Source organism: Quercus robur, chromosome 10, assembly GCF_932294415.1.
Source record: "Quercus robur chromosome 10, dhQueRobu3.1, whole genome shotgun sequence".
Taxonomy (NCBI): Eukaryota; Viridiplantae; Streptophyta; class Magnoliopsida; order Fagales; family Fagaceae; genus Quercus; species Quercus robur.
This window is the reverse complement of record NC_065543.1, coordinates 14,831,125-14,849,208: the sequence shown is the minus strand read 5'-3', so window position 1 is coordinate 14,849,208 and position 18,084 is coordinate 14,831,125. Positions and strand designations below refer to the sequence as shown.

The 18,084-nt window shown below is 33.7% G+C and overlaps 1 protein-coding gene across 14 annotated transcripts in view; it reads left to right on the top strand.

Annotated features, from left to right (window-relative positions):
* LOC126701386 (putative disease resistance protein RGA4) overlaps positions 1-13,422 on the top strand; it is a 91,793-nt gene extending 78,371 nt beyond the window's left edge. For 3 of the 14 annotated variants that reach the window (XM_050399455.1, XM_050399450.1, XM_050399454.1), the window contains 3 exons: positions 8,738-8,845; positions 10,514-10,717; positions 12,989-13,422. Coding sequence is in view for 5 of the 14 variants with exons in the window: in XM_050399465.1 (XP_050255422.1) it covers positions 6,752-7,769; positions 8,738-8,771 (1,052 nt within the window). In the remaining 9 variants the exon portion in view is untranslated. Of the gene's footprint in view, positions 1-6,751; positions 7,770-8,737; positions 8,846-10,513; positions 10,718-12,988 lie in introns of all 14 variants that reach the window. The other 11 variants (XM_050399452.1, XM_050399453.1, XM_050399451.1 and 8 more) reach the window with 8 other exon arrangements.
* Positions 13,423-18,084: the final 4,662 nt, after the last annotated feature.

Sequence of the window (18,084 nt, the reverse complement as noted above, 5' to 3'; positions counted from 1 at the left end):
ACAGAAAATAGTAATATATACATGTGTTTTCAAAGTAGTTTCCGGTAGTTTAGGGACACGCGTTTTCACATATTTAGGTCAGGTTCGACCCGTAGTATATGCTGTATTTTTTATTTTCTCCATATTTTAACGAAACTACGTCGTTTTGGGTTTGTATATAAACCTACTAACCCTAAGTTTTATCTCTTGTTTCTCACTTCAAGCTGCAGCCGTTCTACTTTTGCTACGCACGCACAATATACAAATAAACCCGATCTTCTTTCTGCAAGTGGTGGTGCAGGACCTCAGAGCTTGTTCCAATAACTGAAGAAGAAGAAAATGTTAGCAAAGTTATACATTGCAAACACCATTATATCACTTCTATTCTCCTCTTCCTCTTGTTCTCTTTCTCCTTGCTCTTCCTGAACTCCGTTCATTGCATCTACTTATTTTCAAGCTATTACAGTAAGTGCATTCTCACATGTCTTTCCTCCTGTCCATTTTTTTTATTGGCTGAATAAACAGTTTAATTAACCATTAATAAATTAAAACTAAAAGTTTGAACTCCAAATCTTTATTTACTTGGGTAAATTACATATTTCGCCCTCTGTGCTACTCCTATAATAAATGGAATTATTATGTGGTTCATTTTTTTAGAGCCTCATCTAAGTCATGCCTTTCTGTATAGTTGAAACTTTGTAGTCAGCTTAAAAAATAAAATAAAATTTTTACCGCTTATATATTTTTTATTTATACACAAAAAATTAAAATTTTTAGTCTTTTTTTTTTTTCTTCATCATTTGTTATCCTGCATGTTTCAAACCTTTAACAATCGTTTTCCTCAAAAAAAAAAAAAAAAAAAACAAAAACGATCAATGGGTGTCCACGGGTCGGGTTTGTGCCCGACCCGGCCCGAATTGATCGGGTGGGTGAAAATAAAACCGAAACCAACCCGTATTAATGGTCGGGTCGTCCGGTTCGGGTCCATCGGTTTTCGGGGTTGTGCCTGTCGGTTTCGGGTTCGCCGCCGGTAACGAAATTTCGCAGGATCCGGCGAGATCTGGCCGATATTTGGCCGGATCCGTCGAATCTGGACTAGATCTCGACGAAATATCGCTGGATCTGGTGGATTTCAAGTAAATCTTCGTCGGAAAAGCAAAAAATCGCCGGTATTTGTCTTTTTTGTCGGAAAACCTTTGAATGTCGCCGGATGTTTTGATTTGATGGTCGGGTCGGGTGGCTCGGGTTTTTGGGAGGAAACCCGCCAACCGACCCGAAGAGTTCGGGTTCTGTGCGTGGCGACCCGCCGCCGACAATCGGATTGGTCGGTTCGAGTGGTGGCCGGTCGGTTTCGGGCGGGTCCGGCGGGTTGGTCGGGTGATGAGGACCCGTGGACACCTCATTGATAAAAAGAAAAAAAAAGAAGAAGACTTTCTTTTTCAAATGAAGTTTGACACATAAAAGAAATAATAATCTATTAATTATGATATAAATAAATAAATAAATAAAACAATTGCATAAATAATCCATAAAAAAATAAGGAAAACTAAAATAATAATAATAACGAAACTTTAAGATTGTGGGGGTGGGGGTGGGGGTGGGGGTGGTGCTAAACTTTATATTTGAGATAATATAAACTCGTTCCATGTGATGATTGATGAGTTGGTAGGAGAAAAACCAAAGATTCTCATGAAGCTTTTTGAAACAAAGCTGAATGTAAAAAGGGCCTCCGATTAATGGTTCCAATGGTTTGAGACTTTGATCCATAGAAGTAAACATCTGCTATGTTATTTGTGCTAAAATACCTTTTTGGGTGGCAGCGGCAGATGATCGATCACACACTGGTAGAGGCTTATGATAACAGAGTCTTTGTAGACTGATATAGTAATTAGTTGGAACTCTTCTAAAATTTCCAACATAGGAACCGAATTAAACTTAGAATCCAAAAAAGAAAGGCATGTAATATAACATGTTAAGCTCAACTTCTATGGCATTTCACTGAGTTCTTATATGTGTACATATATCACAATCTCATCCCATATATATACCGGACACATCGAAGCCAAAAAACCATCTTCTTTCGGCGAGTGATATAAAACACGTTATAATATAATGCTATTGTTCTCAGACTTTACCTCTTCTCTTTCTCTCTGCGTCCATTTGCTGCATCTACGTGTTTGTGAACTAATAGAGCAAGTGACTAAGTGCACTCTGACACGTCTTTCATGCTATAGATTTTATATTTTCTTGGCTAAATATTATAGTTTATTAACAATTTAACACAGTAAACAAAATACGAGGAAAAGTTTGATGGATGTGTTTCAAGGATTAGATTTATTGATGGTGATATATATCTAGCCATTAGAGGCCGTAGCAAAAAACTTGAGGGTGATTTTGATAGACATCATAAAATAATTACATAATATTTTTAAACATATTAGAACAGAGCTTATTTTTATTATTCTATAGATCGATTTTATTTAAATTAATTTTATTATTCTACATATTCATTTTTACTATCAATTTTTTATTATTCTAATATTAAATTCTTTATGTATTTATTGTATGGGGAAAGAATTATGGTTTGAAAGAAAGATCGATTTTGGGAGTATGTTGAAGATCTAAAAGGTCGTTTTAAATGTAAGTTTTGTGAACGTGAATTTGCTGGGGGTGCTACAAGAATTAAATGTCACTTGGCTGGAGCTAAATGTCACGATATTGATATTTGTACAAAAGTGTCTGAAGAGGTCCGAGAGGAAGCTTCTCTAATGATTGGAGAACCTAACAAAAAACTTAAGAGTGCATCAACAACAAACAAAGATAAAAAGAGGGAAATCAACTCAACTTCAATATCACAGGATGTCACATTAAGCAGAGTGTCTGAAAAGGTGAGTAAAGATGTAATTTTTTTTTTAGATTATATTTCATCATAATCTTGGCTATGAACTTGTGATAATATTTTCAATTATTGATTTTAATTGTTTGGATCAAGTAAAACATTATAATAAATTTTCTTATTATTTAATGAATTTTTTTTTCTTGCAACAAGTGGGGAAGAGGAGTTTGAACTCATGCTCTCTTCCATTGGAGAAGTGTATTGTCATTAAACTACAAAATTCTTAGCATTATTACTTTATTTATTTATTTGTATAATTTGATAGTTATAAGAGTGGAGAAAGCATTATTACTTTATTGATTTATTTGTATAATTTGGTAGTTATAAGAGTGGAGAAAGAGGATTAGAATCCAATTTTTCATAATAAACAAGAGTATTATGCCAATGAGTTACAAGAGTTTTGGCTTGGTGTTGTTGTTTTTGCATTTTTATTTTTATTTTTTTTATGTGGAAACAAACACACATAGGGAAGAGGGAATGTGTGTGTTTGTTTCCGAAATTTAAGGGGAGATAGGAGGAGAAGAAGGTAGTCGTCCCACATTACTTAAATGAGTATGTTATGTATAATATAACTTAGATAATAAAGCAAAAGACAGAAAATAAGATAAAAGATTTGTATTCAGTACTAGCTGTTCATTTCTAACAAAATTGTACTCTACACTAGTTATAGACTTGTCAAGTTCATCCTCTGAGGTTCTCAGACCTTCACATTAAGTGAGACATTTGTTGACCTTAATTATACTTTTCAGCCAAAAAAAAAAAAAAAAAATTGGCTTTATCTATTTACCCACTAATGTCACCTTTTTCATTCTTTCATTTTCAACCTTTTTTTTTTTTTTTTTTTTTAAGAAACAGTTTAGCCTTTTTTTCCCCAACCTTGTACATTTTTTAAAGATCTTATTGTCGGCCACTGAAGTCCATGTATTCTCGTCATTAGACTCATTCATCCCAAATTGGTTGTCCTCTTTAGAATGTCTATTTTTTTTAAAGAAACATTATTTAATGTATTTTCTCTTAAATTAAAAAAAAAAAAATTCAAGTTTCCAAACTACTATCATTAAGTTCAACTCTAATGAAAGTGGGATATTATTGATGCCAAGAGCTTTGTAACTCAACTGATTGGCACTTCTTGGTATGTTCATGACATTTTGAATTCAAATCTTCCCTTACCGATTGTAACTATAGAATTATTAAAAAGAAAAAAAAAAAAAAAAGGAAAAGGGTTATTGACATTTTAAATAACTTGAATTTGGTATGTATATTAAGAATAAAGAGAATCTGTAATCCAATGATGAGATTTTAAAATATTAATATAATAAAAGTTAGTAAATGGTATAAGACAGGAGCATATATTCATTCATGATATTATGCTCTTTATTTATTTATATTCAAGAAGAAAGAAATACAAGTAGAAAGAAAGATCAATTTCAGGAGTACGCAAAGGAAGAAGATGGTTATTTCATATGTAAGTTTTGTGACCATAAATTTCCTAGGGGAGCTTCAAGAATTAAATTATACTTGACAAAAGTTAAAGGCCTTGATATCGATATTTGTACAAAATGACTGAATAAGCTTCATGCAAAAGCTTATCTAGAGATTAAGGGGCCTAACAAAAAGCTTAAGACGACATCCACTTCAGGCAATGCTAAGGAGAGTAAAATTTCCTCAAATCCAATATTAAAAAATTGTCACACAGTTGATTATCTATAGCTTTAACTCAAAACATAATTGTTTATTTCTTACAAAACCATACTCTTACACTTTGGCAAACAATTTTTATACTAATTTCTTTTGTGCAGAGTAACGAAGAATATGGCACTGAAATCGACCTTGGTGTTGTAGTGGAAGGACTATTAGCCAAGGTGAGATTACTTGTTCTTAATCATAATGGTTTTGGATTGGGTGACAAGGAGCAGCTAATAGAGCTTCTTGTCTCATTATCCAAGATTCAAGTTGTGTTACAAGACACTGAGAAATGGCAAATAACTGATGAACCTATGAGGATCAGGTTAGCGGAGTTTAGAGATGTAGTTTATGAAGCTGACGATGTGCTAGATGAGTTTGAGATTCCTAAGCAAGAGGTACAATCTCAAAACCAAATAATGGAAAGTGTTGGCGTTTCACTCTTTAATCCTATCACATCCCCCCTCAATATAGAAAACATAATGAAGACCATCGATCGATTATTGGATACAATTAAGAATGGTCTTAGAGTGGGGTCTATGGATACAATCCCCAAGATTAGCGTAGACTCCTACCTCAATGATTTAGAAATTGTAGGGAGAGGATATGATGTCTCAAAAATAGTGAACATGTTGACTAATGCAAGCAATCAACATATATCCGTTCTTCCTATAGTGGGTATGGCAGGTCTTGGAAAGACAACTTTAGCAAAAGAAGTTTATAACAATGAATTAATAAGGAAACATTTTGATGTACTAGCATGGGCATGTGTCACTAAGAATTTTAATTTTAAGAGGATTTTATGTGAGATTCTTGAATCTATTGATGAAACTGATGAATTTTTATCCGTGCAATATTTCCAAAGTGAAGTTATAATACTTAGTGAACTCCAAAGAAGATTGTGTGGGAATAAATATCTTCTTGTACTTGATGATGTGTGGATTGACGATCATAAGGAATGGAGTAAATTAACGAGTTCCTTGTTCAGTTTAAATTCAAGTACGGGAAATAATATTATTGTAACAACCCGTAGTGATGAAGTTGCAAATCTCATAGGGACACAACCCCAACATTATCTAGAAAAATTATCAAAAGATGAATGTTGGTCCATATTTGAAAAAAGAGCATTTGCAAATAAAAAAATTACTCGAACTACAGATTTGGAGTTTATTGGAAGAGAGATTGCTAAAAGATGTGGAGGTTTTCCATTGGCTGCAAAAGTTTTGGGAGGAATAATGTGCCTTAAATGTGATAAAAGTGAATGGTTATCAATTCAAAATAATAAAATTTGGGATTTATTGGATGATGATACTAATAGATTCTTCCAGGTATTGAGGTTAAGCTTTGATAATCTTCCAACACCATCTTTAAAACAATGTTTTGCATATTGTGCAAATTTTCAAGATTATAACATCAGAAAGGACGAAGTTATTCAACATTGGATGGTTGAAGGGTTCCTTGAATCATCTAATGGAAGTTGTACGATAATGGAGGATATTGGTAACTCGTATTTCAATATCTTGTTGGCAACTTCCTTTTTCCATGATGCTAGAAAGGATGAGTGTGGTGACATTATCAGCTGCAAGATGCATGATTTGGTGCATGATTTTGCACTCTCAATTATAAAATCTAAAACTCTAATTTTGGAGGGAGCTTCAATGGATGATGTTGGCAACGCACCATGTTTATTTATCCGCTTTGTTGGCCAAACAACACAAAGAATTCCATTTATTGGAGGTGGTTTCACAAAATTGCGCAGCTTAGTTTCAGATTATGCTGACTTTGGCCACACATTATCAAATTTTAAAAGCTTACGTGTGTTAAAGTTATATGGGGATAGTATAATAGAGTTGCCAGATTCAATTGAGCATTTGATACATTTGAGGCTTCTTCACATCTCACACGCTAAAATTAAGACGTTACCAAAATCCGTCACCAAACTCTACAAATTGCAAACTTTAACAATCAAAAAATGTTTTGAATTCGTAGAGCTTCCAGAAGAGTTAAGCAAGTTGATTAACTTGAGACATATTTATATTGATGAGGTTCCTCTCCTTATGCCTAAGAATATGGGGCTGTTGACTTGCCTTCAAACGTTGCCAATTTTTGTTGTGGGTCGAGATGAAGGTCATAGAATCGAAGAATTGGGAGCTTTAAAGAATCTGGGAGGAGAAATAGACATCTACAATCTAGGTTTTGTGGAAGATGAGGAAGAAGCCAAAAGTGCAAAATTAAAAGAAAAGGACATATTCAAGTTAAGATTATACTGGGATGAAGAAGAAGATTATAGAGATAAATATGAAAAGGTGTTGGAAGGCCTCCAGCCTCACCGAAATTTGAAAAGCTTAACAATTGAAGGGTACGGAGGAAAGAAATTCCCATCATGGGTTGGTTTGTCGCTACATCACAATTTGATTGAGATCAAATTGGGATGCTTCAAGAATTGTGAAGAAGTTCCTACTCTGGGGCATTTACCCTGTCTTAGGGTTCTTGAAATATCTGAAATGAAGAAGGTAAGATGTCTAGGAAGCGAGTTTTACAGTGATGAGAGTTGCAAAAATACAATATTATTTCCGGCATTGAGAATACTTAAATTGGAGGCAATGGGAGTCTTAGAAGAGTGGAAGGATGCAAAAGAGTTGACAAGTGCAGGTGAGGTGTTGGTGTTTCCTTGCCTAGAGAAGCTCACCTTATTTGACTGTCCGAAGCTGAGATATTTGCCAGACTCACTGAACACCTGCACTTCCCTTCAGAAGTTGGAAGTGGGCTGGACTGGCCTGAGGTATTTGCCAGGTGTCCCGTCGTACATAATAAGGCGTGGTATTGAAGACCTACCCACTGGCAGTGAATATTTGGAGAATTGGGATTGTCTGCCTTCTTCTTCTTCTTCCTCCATTCAACTCGCCCTCCAAAGTCTCAAGTTTACTGGGCCGGATACTCTCCTGGGCCAAATTCAATATTTCACTGCCCTTAAAATTCTGTGGATAGGGGACTATTATGAGATGGTAGATTTGCCAGAGTGGTTGGGCAATATTTCTTCTCTTCAACAGCTGTATCTTGTGAATTGCCCCTACCTGGTGCATCTGCCCACCAAGGAAGCCATGCAACGCCTCACCCAATTGAAAAAGCTGGTGATTTGTGGTTGCCCCAAATTTGAACACAACGAGAGGATCAAGATTAGCCACGTTCCATGGGTTGAAATCAATTCTCCGTAAGTCTATATCCTCTTCTATTCTCTTATATTCGTAATGGGTGAGAGAGTATTCCTGGAATGAATACTTAATTGAACCCCATTCCATTGATGAAAATATATAAATGCTACAATTTGGATTAATGGCTTTTGAAATTAATCTCACCAACCACCATGGCAACACTTGAAAATTTTCTACTCTTCTTCTTCTTCTTCAATCTTTGAAATTATCTGCAATCGTTTGCGAGAAGTCACTAAAAGCATTATATAATTTAGTTTTTTGTGATTGCTGCAAATTGGCTTGGTTCTATTCAAATTTTTGTCTCTGCAAATTATCGCAAAGAATTAAAAAGTTGCTAAAAACATAATATAATTAAATATTTTTTCTGATCGTGATGGCTGCCAATTGGCTTGCTGCTATTCAAATTTTTGTATCTGTAAATTACCAAAAGAATTAAATTGTTGCTAAAGGCATAGTCTATTTAAATATTTTCTGATTATTACCTATTGTTTTACTGCTATCAAATTTCTGTTTGTTAGCCTAGCCTATTTGCTTTCTAAAAAATTTTCAAAATTGAAAATTTCTGGCCATTGGGAAATTTGGAATGTTGGATTCATCACCATTAGAACCTCCTTTATGTCCAAATACTCATTCTTTGGCTCAGCATTTCTTGTAACCTTCACATTTTGATACTGTAAGAGTTCATGGATCAGTTCTTTTGATTAGGACTGTCTAAAACTTATTGGTAGATTTTGTTGATTTGGGCTGGGTCATAATTTCACTGTTTATGAGGGTGAGTTTATTGTGGGAAAATGGAGTTTAGTTGCATAAGAATGAGAAATTGGGTGGGTGATGCTCTTGATTTTTCATTTCAAGTTTGGGTTGGGGGCTCAGTTTTACTAGTGCAAGAAAAATTTAACTTAAAATTTCAGACAGCACTGAAGGTGTTGATGGTTCTAATATATCTATATATGGTTTTTACCTTTAGACGGTGGCCATATTGCAAAGAGTTCAGGGGCTAACTCAGGAAGTTGGCGAGAAGTTTGCGTTTGGGAAAATAATTAAGTTGATGACAACTGTTGCCAAGGCAGTTCAGGTTTGCTTTCTCTTACCATATGAATTATGTGTACATAATTCACTTCATAATTGGTCATTTACAAGACCAAATTCAGTTTATATATATTTGTTGAGTCATAGTGTTTGTAGCCAATGTGCATATCTACAAGGTATAGAGTTGCGTTGAGTCATGAGTGCAGTCATATCACTGGATTGTGGTTTCACACTGTTTGACATGAAAGTCATTCTGTGCTTTTAGTGTTATTATAGCTTAGCCTGAACAGTGTGGGAATGCCCTTTGCTATGACTCTTTTAGTTTCTGACGTGGATATAACGAAGTAATTGCTAGTCATATATTTGCCATTAGTCAGAAGAATTACAAATGCCTTTGTGTCACCATTAATAACAGCAAGTTCTGTCAATCATATAGATAATTTGATTTACAATTTACTTTTATTTTATAGTAGAAACTGAGGTTAATGAATTATAAATGATCACAAATGGGCTTCGGTTAACTACTCAAAGTGTTCTTTCTATAACATAACTTTTAACATCTTTACCACAATAATCTTAAATCTAAAGTCTAAAGTGATAAAGTAATAAATGTAAAATTTTCATGGCAACAAAAGAATATTGCAAATATACCTTAGCTTTCCTAGTCTTTGTGTACATATGAAACTTTGATTCAAACTGATTCTCAAACTTAGCTTCAAACGGAATCGTCAAACTGATTGTTTTTTAATAACTAGGGCCAGTACTCTTGATCTGATATTGATGCTCAAAATTTTAACAATTATCTCTACTGTTTTTTGTGTGTGGTGGGTGAAGATGACACACCATTAGCACCAACTGAAGTGGTTGAAATTACATGCTGACTTTTCTGTGATTTTCCTGGCCTTTTGCTTTTAGATTTAGGCCCGGGCACTGTAGCTTCACTCATCATATCACCTACGAGGTTTCTCTGTAAATTTTATTCAGAATCCATAAGCAAATAACTAAAGATAACAACAAACTCAAAAAATAATAATAATAAGTTAAAAAAACAAATTTTATTCAGAATCCATAAGCAAATTTTACTTCTGCATGATTTATGCTAGTAGTAGCTTTTCAGTCAACTGAAGAAAGCCTTTGTGAAATCTTTTGCTCATTGTCTAACATTTGAGACCATTTCATTATAAAAGCAGAAAAGAATCTTTGAGTGGTTGGCTGCCATGCCAACATTCATGCCAAAAAGAATAAGGTTCCCTACACCAACCTCAAACCAAATATGCTGACCAAACATCTCCCAACCCATTCTTATACTCCTCCAAAGACCATACCCATGGATAGATTAGTGCTTCTTGAATTAATTACAGGAAATTTGTGAACTATCTAAAACAATTATGAAAGTTGTGATTCCATTTGCATTTTTCAAAATTAAAATTTTATGGCAATTTGGAAATTTCAATATTGAAATGGTTGCACTTAGAGTTTGCTTTGATGTCCATTGATAAAAACATACACATTATTTGTCTCAACATCTCTTGTAACCTTCACTTATAAGCTGGCCTTCTTAATTTCTTGAGCTGAAACTGCAACAGAACATGAATCAGTTCTTGTGCTTAAACATTTGGCAATAGTTGATTTGGGCTGGGTCATAATTGCCATGTTTATGCGTGAATTGTGTGGGTGAAGGTCTTGTTGACTTTAGTTTTCATATCATATGCAGGGTGTAGTGATTTAAGTGATCCCCAGTTCAACTAGTGCAAGCAAATTTGAACTCACATTCCTATAAAGTTTCTGACAACACTGAAGTTGTTGATGGTTCTACTTCAAATATATTAGTATATGGTTTCCACCTTTTGAAGCTCACAAGAAGATTTCATCTCGTAAAATAGTGAACTTGATGACAAATGATGCCAAGGAACTTCAGGTTTGTTTTCTCTTTACCACTTGGGATATGTATTTATAATTTACTTCGTAATTTGTGCTTTACAAGACCCTATTCAGTTTATGTATTTGTAGAATCACTGTGTTCTATAGCCAATGTACATATTTACATAAACAAAAGTTTTAGTCTATGTAAAGGCGTGTGTGTCAACTCCACGTGTTAATACATCACCAAAACAATGTATAGAGTTATATTGAGTACAGCCAAATCACTGAATTGTGGTTTGACTCTCTTGATATGAAAGTCATTCTGTCTGTATGGTGTTATCATACGTCGGACCTTCTCAATGTTTACAATTGTATTTAAAAAATATTTATCAAAATAAGAATAATAATAATGATTCTGGCATGATTAAATCTAACGCTAGTCATGCTCCGGCAATTTAGATCTTAAGTAGTAAGCAATAAAGTTTTTCTGTTTTAACTCTATGAATTGATGAATTTTTACCTATTGAACATTCGGAACGTAGCCAATAAAATTCATAATTTTAAATTTTTAAATCTTTCTTAATGTTAAGAAGAGTTTAGCATTTTGGAAAATCAAATAGTAAATTGTTATTTTGAAATTTTCCCTTTTCATTTTTGATCTGCAGGCATAAACTTGCTAGCTTTTTCTTTCAATTGATTTTCCAAAATTACGGATATTAATACATAGTCATATATGTTTGTTTCAGTGTGCTGTATCTTTCACATTTGTTGGTGGTTCATGTTTTTATGAATTTTTTTTCCATAAATTTGGTCATTCAGAGACATCACTATTAGTATTAGGCCTTAAGACATTAGCTTCTCTTCAAGCACTGTGTACAATAATTATGATTTCAATAATCTGCTTCATCTGCTCTCATCATATACCTCACCAAATTACAAATTTTACCGATTTCTAGTTGCCCTCAATTTAAGCCAAGGGAATCGTTGTCCCATGTCTTAAAGGGCTATTTATAGTATTTTCAACTGGGAGAATAGCTGAAATTAGTGCAGAAAACAAGTTTAAGTACTTTTCACTTTTCATCTCTTCTTTTTTACTTGGGCTTTTTTCTTTTCAACTAGTTTGAGTTGCATGTGCAAGGCATGTGCTTGCCAATATATTGGGTATTTAAACATATGTCCTTAACTTTAAAATTTTGAAATTCACACCTTGATTCAGTGTTAACTTTCAGTTTTTATCTCATAGCCAATACATGAAATTTAAAACACCTTGACAAGGTACTGCTACCAAATATAGTTAGACACATCCATGGTTCAAAGAGCTCTTAAAAGCACTATGCTAGAAGTTGATAGTATGTAATACACATTAGCTACCTAATGAGTTCGTCTATAGATCTAAACTTCATCTAAACAACACTAAGATTTCCTACCATTATGAACCACTTGATTTTATTGCACTTCATCTTCCACTCTTGTTCTCATCAAAAAAAAAAAATCTTCCACTCTTGTAGAAAACTTTAGCACCAAGCCAAGGAAGGGTGCTTACACATCCTCTATGAGAGGAACCACTTGATTTTGCTCTACCTCTTTGATATGCTTGTTGCATCAACCTCTCTGCTATTTGTTCCAGCTCCTGGATTGGTTTAACCATAGCAACAACCTCTAAGAAAATGGGAAAGAATCAGAGAGTTAAAGGTTAGGATTACCCACACGTTTCATTAATTTAGAAGTCAAGAAAACACTTGACACCCATTCAAAATGCTAGATTAATCTCCATTACGTTAGTAAAGAGGTAGAGTGCAATGAACAGTTTTTGAATTAAGACACAATATCCAGTTTTGGCTTTTTACAATACACAAGGATCTCAACAAGAAGGGAAAACTTTTAAAAAAAAATTACAAAATCAGAAAGCATGGCGAACCTCACTTGTGAGTTGTGACCATCCCACAATTTGTCACTAGCAAGATAAGAAACTCAAGGGAGCCATCAATTTTTTCTTTCTGTATTTAGATATTTACCATTTTTTTTTCTTTCTGTATTTAGATATTTACCATTTTCTTTGGTTAATGATATCCAAAGAGTTTTGTTTCCAACCATTAGTTCATATTTTACTGCATAGATTTTGTGTATCTTCAACTTCTAGCTCTATTTTATTGTAGTTCTTCCATGATGGTTAAATTTCTATTAGCACATCAAACATTTCTCAGAAAATTCAGAAAGTAATTATTTTTTGTTTTTGTTTTTGGACTTAATTAGTTAATTTTAATAATTACTTCCTCTTATGTTTTCATATTTTCTAATAATATCAACACTTATATTCTCCTTACAGTTGCACTATCTACATTGAAAATTTTGCAATACTAAAGTTGCTGTGTATGAGAGAGAAGAAGATTTCAGGAATTTTTTTCTACTAAACCAACTAGTTTCAAGCCAAAATTGGAAGCTCATTTTAGTTCCGATTTTGATGAAGTTTTAGCATGTTGTTCCTGATGAAGAGAGCTTGTATTGACCAGTGTTGTTGCTCGCTTGAATGCTAGACACTTGGTGAGATCTTTTCTTCTTGTTACAGTTGGCATCCACCTTATTGCCTACTGTGATGAATAGCTTTTTGTAATTCAAGAGTGATTTTTTTTCCTTGGTAGCCTCTAGCATTTGTTCTCGAGAATATTGTAGCAAACCCATTTTCTATAGTGAAAATTTTTACTGGACTAGGTCCTGTGGTTTTTCCCTTTTCATTGAAGGATTTTCCACGTAAAAATTTGAGGTCTTGATTGTGGGTTGCTGCTGAAATTTTTATTTATATTGGTTATTGCGCTTAGCTAATTTATTTGAAATATTCATTGAATTAGCACAGAGGGTAAAAGGATATAATTCTGTTGTGTTATTAATTGGCTGTTTTTCTCAACAAAGGATGATCATTGGATTAGGCAATGTTTGGTGCCTAACACGTTTTATTCATCATACCCTAATGCCAAACTTTTTTCTGGTTATACAAATTAGATCTCTACATAGAGGTGAAGCCATTCTTGAAACTAAATCAGGTGACATCTTACTCTTTGTGCTAAGCTTGAGTTAATGACATACTCATCTTGAAGTGGAATCATCATCCAATCCATTTCCCTCTAAATAAAGAGGCATTTTCGTTCCTCTGTTCTCTATCTTTCCTTTTTCCTTCCTATCACTTGAAGTAAAGAAATATTTGGGGCAAAACACATGTTACAGTACATTACCATTCTGCCTAGTAAACATAGAACAACAAGAAGAGAGAAAAGACACTCTACCAAGTACCAATAAAATCCCTCTACACAACCGAATTGTTTATTTCCATGTGCTAAATATGCTATGGGGCTATTATGTTAATGCCACCAAGATTATGGCAATCAAGGTAAAGTGGTTTAAACCCCTTGAGGACGATAATGCTTTTCATTATTACTTATCAAAAGCAAAAGAAAGTTATATTGGTGTTATGTTGACTCTGCAGAAACGTTAATGCTTCATAGTTGTTTGGGAAAAACAAAAGTTGTTGTTGCACTCAATATTATCTTTGAAACAAAGGTGTATAAGGCAGTTGTTAATTGATGTTAACACATAATTTAAGAAGTAGTAACAAATAGACAGATACCAGACTTGATGTTAATCACTATGCATACAAACATTCATACTGCAAGCAACTTGGCTCAAATCAAGGCCCAGTTCCTTGCCAAAACACTCTGGAAATTACTTTTGCAGTCACGAAAATTTTTGTTTATTTGCCAATAGACTATTATCCTCTCAATGTTTACATATATGGACAAGCATTCCTTATTAAAACAGCATATAGTATTTTGAATCCTGAGAATTTACTTACAATGGCTCTCAAGCAGCAATGGCTTTCACCATGGTAATGGGGGGAAGCACTATATATGGTGGAAAATCAAGTATAGTATGAATAGTATGGACTACAAATTGGTAACTACAAATGAGTGATACATATATACCTAAGACTCATACAATGGTTCTGCTGCTTAGAAAATTTCTTTAAATATTATTGGATAACCTTTTATGAAGAAAGATAAGCCTCAGTTGTATAATAATGATTTGGGGTAGCATTATTTTACTGAGTAATACTGATTAGTACAGGGATTATTGCTTTGTATTTGTTGGTAAAGATGATGAGATATTTAACGAATTTTTGTTGGGGATACATCCATCACAAGCTTTCTTAATAGCTGATTTAGTACCCAACATATCCACTAAAAGTAGATTTGTTTTGATAAGGCTTTGTAACTTTTCAATGATTTTAAAGTGGGATAGGAATTAATTTCTCAACCAGTTATACTGAAACATCTTTCATCCCTTCTAATGTCATGCTTTTATATTATGCTTATGCATGCATACAGAAAAACATTCAAGGTTTTAACTTATTTTGTTCAAAAATAATAATAATAATAAACTAAGAAAAATATAGTTATTCCAAAAAAAAGTTGTAAATAAATTGGCAGTCAAAATAAATTGAAATTTAATCTTATTCAAACGCACACATGATAATACATAACAGGAAATACGATTTTAATGGAAATTGTGATGACTGAAGAAAGCAATGTTGGATTCTTTAAAGAGTTTCTGACAGTAACATTTCTCTACAAATTAATTAATATGATTTTTACTAAGTTTGCTGGTGTGACATGTTTTGGCGGCACCACCACCACCAAAGTGCTATAAGGAAACTCCAATAGTGATGAGCCTCGTGTTTTAATTTACTTCCGTATTCTTGACCTAAGGAACTATGATTATGGGGTTGAAATTTCTTGAATTTGGTCACGTTCTTAAATTCAAATTTAATTAATTATTTGCAGATATTATTGAGAAAAAGAAGTGAGAATCTGAAAAGGAAAGGAGAGTGGAGGAGCCGAGATATTATGGAGAATTTGAGATAAGAAAATCATAAGACACCTGTACTATTGTGACTGATTCGAGGTCAAAGTGGCAGCTTGTGTTAAAGAACTAGAAAATGACTTTTCCAAATAATTAAGAAAGAAGGCCCCCCTATATTCCACATGATTTTGCCGACTATCATGTGAGAGAGAGAGAGAGAGATTTCATTAAATTTTGGAACCCCATCACATCTTTAGGCTCTTATATTATATTATAGATTTTTTTTTTTAATGCACAAATCTTAAGATTTGTGAGACTTTTTCTTAATTCACAAATGTATTTTCAATCACTTTCTCCTTTCATAATTAATAATGTCATAAATTCAAAACCCACTAAAATATGTGTAAATTATCTATTTGGACATATCTAAATGATTGGTTGAGAGAGATCTAAAAATTGGATTTTGCTTGCACACTTAATGGTCAATGTTAGATCATCTCCTCATCCACACAGAAGCTTGCAAATAGGGTAATAACTATTTCTAGCTAGTGTTTAAAGAAGTGAAATTTTGTGAAAAATGTAATGGTTTCCTTTTTGCATTAATCAAATGATCTTAATTAAGAGTTAAGACCATCATGCATGGCATGGGAGTGGTTTTTGTGTTGAAATTTCACTATCCACGTGCATAATTCGAATCAGTAACCCACTATATATACCTAATCCAATCTGTTTAAATAAGATGTTCCAAATTAATTGTTCACTCTCAAAAATTTGATACCTACATAGATTAAGTAATAAGGTAAGTGACAAAAAAAAAAAAAAAAAAAAAAAAAAACCAAAGAAGGAGAGAAGCACTATATATGGTTGTGTATTAGTATTACACAGGAAAAAAAAAGTCTTAAATACATATGCAAAAGGAGGTAAAATGATCACTCCCGAGCAACTACAACTACAACTACTTGCTTTCTGACATTGTGGCCACTAAAAATTCCTACAAGAGCTGCAGGATCCTTCAGCTATGTCTTCCATATATGCTATCTTTCCTTCTCTAATGTAAGGTAGCACAAGGTCTAAGAACTTGTGAAAGAGGTGATAGGAATATACACTGTAAATCCTTCTCTATGAGTCCTGTTATATACCACAGATAATAAATTTCTTATGCCTTCAGGTTGATCATGATTGTATTGTGAGATCATTCCAGCTACTGCAATGCGCCCATGGAGTCTCATGTGTAAGGAGCACTGCATCAAGCTTTTTCCCTCCGACATTATCAAAGTATTATGTCAATGCCTTCAAGAAAGCACCTAACAGCATTACCCCACCCACCCACCCTCCCCCCCCCAAAAAAAAAAAAGCCTCTCAGTTTTTATTTTATTTTATAAAACTTGCTCTTGCAAGTAACAATTCAATTAGGCCTTGTAAAGTGGTAATTTACAACTATATATTTTGTTGGCTTTAATTCTATGCCAAATTTGATTGTAATTCTATTCAATCTTTTGTACCCTGTATTTATTGTGGGATTTAATTGTAAGGGTTGTGTGATAGAGAGAGAGAATGTGAAGACTCAAGCAATTGAAGACAGAAGAGTTTTCATGAGTAGCTCACGACTAAGCATCCCGCGAAATAATGCATGTGTCCTGCACATGACTTCAATGTAAAGAGTCAGGACAAATAAAGACAGCTGTGTTTCGCGAGTATCTTGTAGGTAAGCCACAAACCTTGAGAGTTAGAGATTGTTATACCCATATTTCTCCACACAATTGCCTGTGGATTTTTCTCAACTCCTATCTCTCCATTTTCATACCATTGAGAGGTTGATAGCTCAAACACTTACCACACCCTTTCAAAGTGTTCAGTGAGGTTTTGGTATTGCTGGAAAGCATTGGAAGAAGCCAAGGATGGCAGATGCAACATAGAGCTTGTTGCAGGATCCGGAGAGCTAAATAAGACACGGTTCCAAGAAATCTTGTTGGAGTAAGAGCTTGGAGGGCTTAGATACATTGGGTAGATTAGGCTTAGAGGGTCTCTTGTTAACCCATGTATCCCAACTGATTGTCTAGTTGATCAATTACCGCTTGGAGGGCGGTAGAGAGGTTTTTCAAACATTAGTTTTTGCTAAAATTTAATCTTTAGTGTTATGAAATTTGCTGTCACCTTGAGTATATTAGTGAATAGTGCAATTACCATTGGAAAAAGGGAAATTTGATATTGGCTCATTGATTTCTTTTAAATAATTTATATGCATATTGTCCACTGACCTTTTTAGAGCTGCATCCAAGTCATGCTCTGACTTATAATTGAAAGCGTCATCGAATCCGAACTCTTTAGTAAATCGACCTTGTTCAAATAAAAGCAGGACATATATTACAATTTCAAATTTATTTAATTAAAAATTCTACATCCCTGCTTTAAAAACAGAGATTGAAGCATGCATATCAGCTTAAAATTTGGGTCCAAATAAGTAAAATCTTAAAACAGGGTGAGGACTAGGAAAATTTGAATAATGTTTCAGAATAATATTCAAATTTGTGTTAAAATACTTTAAATGTCTAACCAGAGGCAAAGAAATAA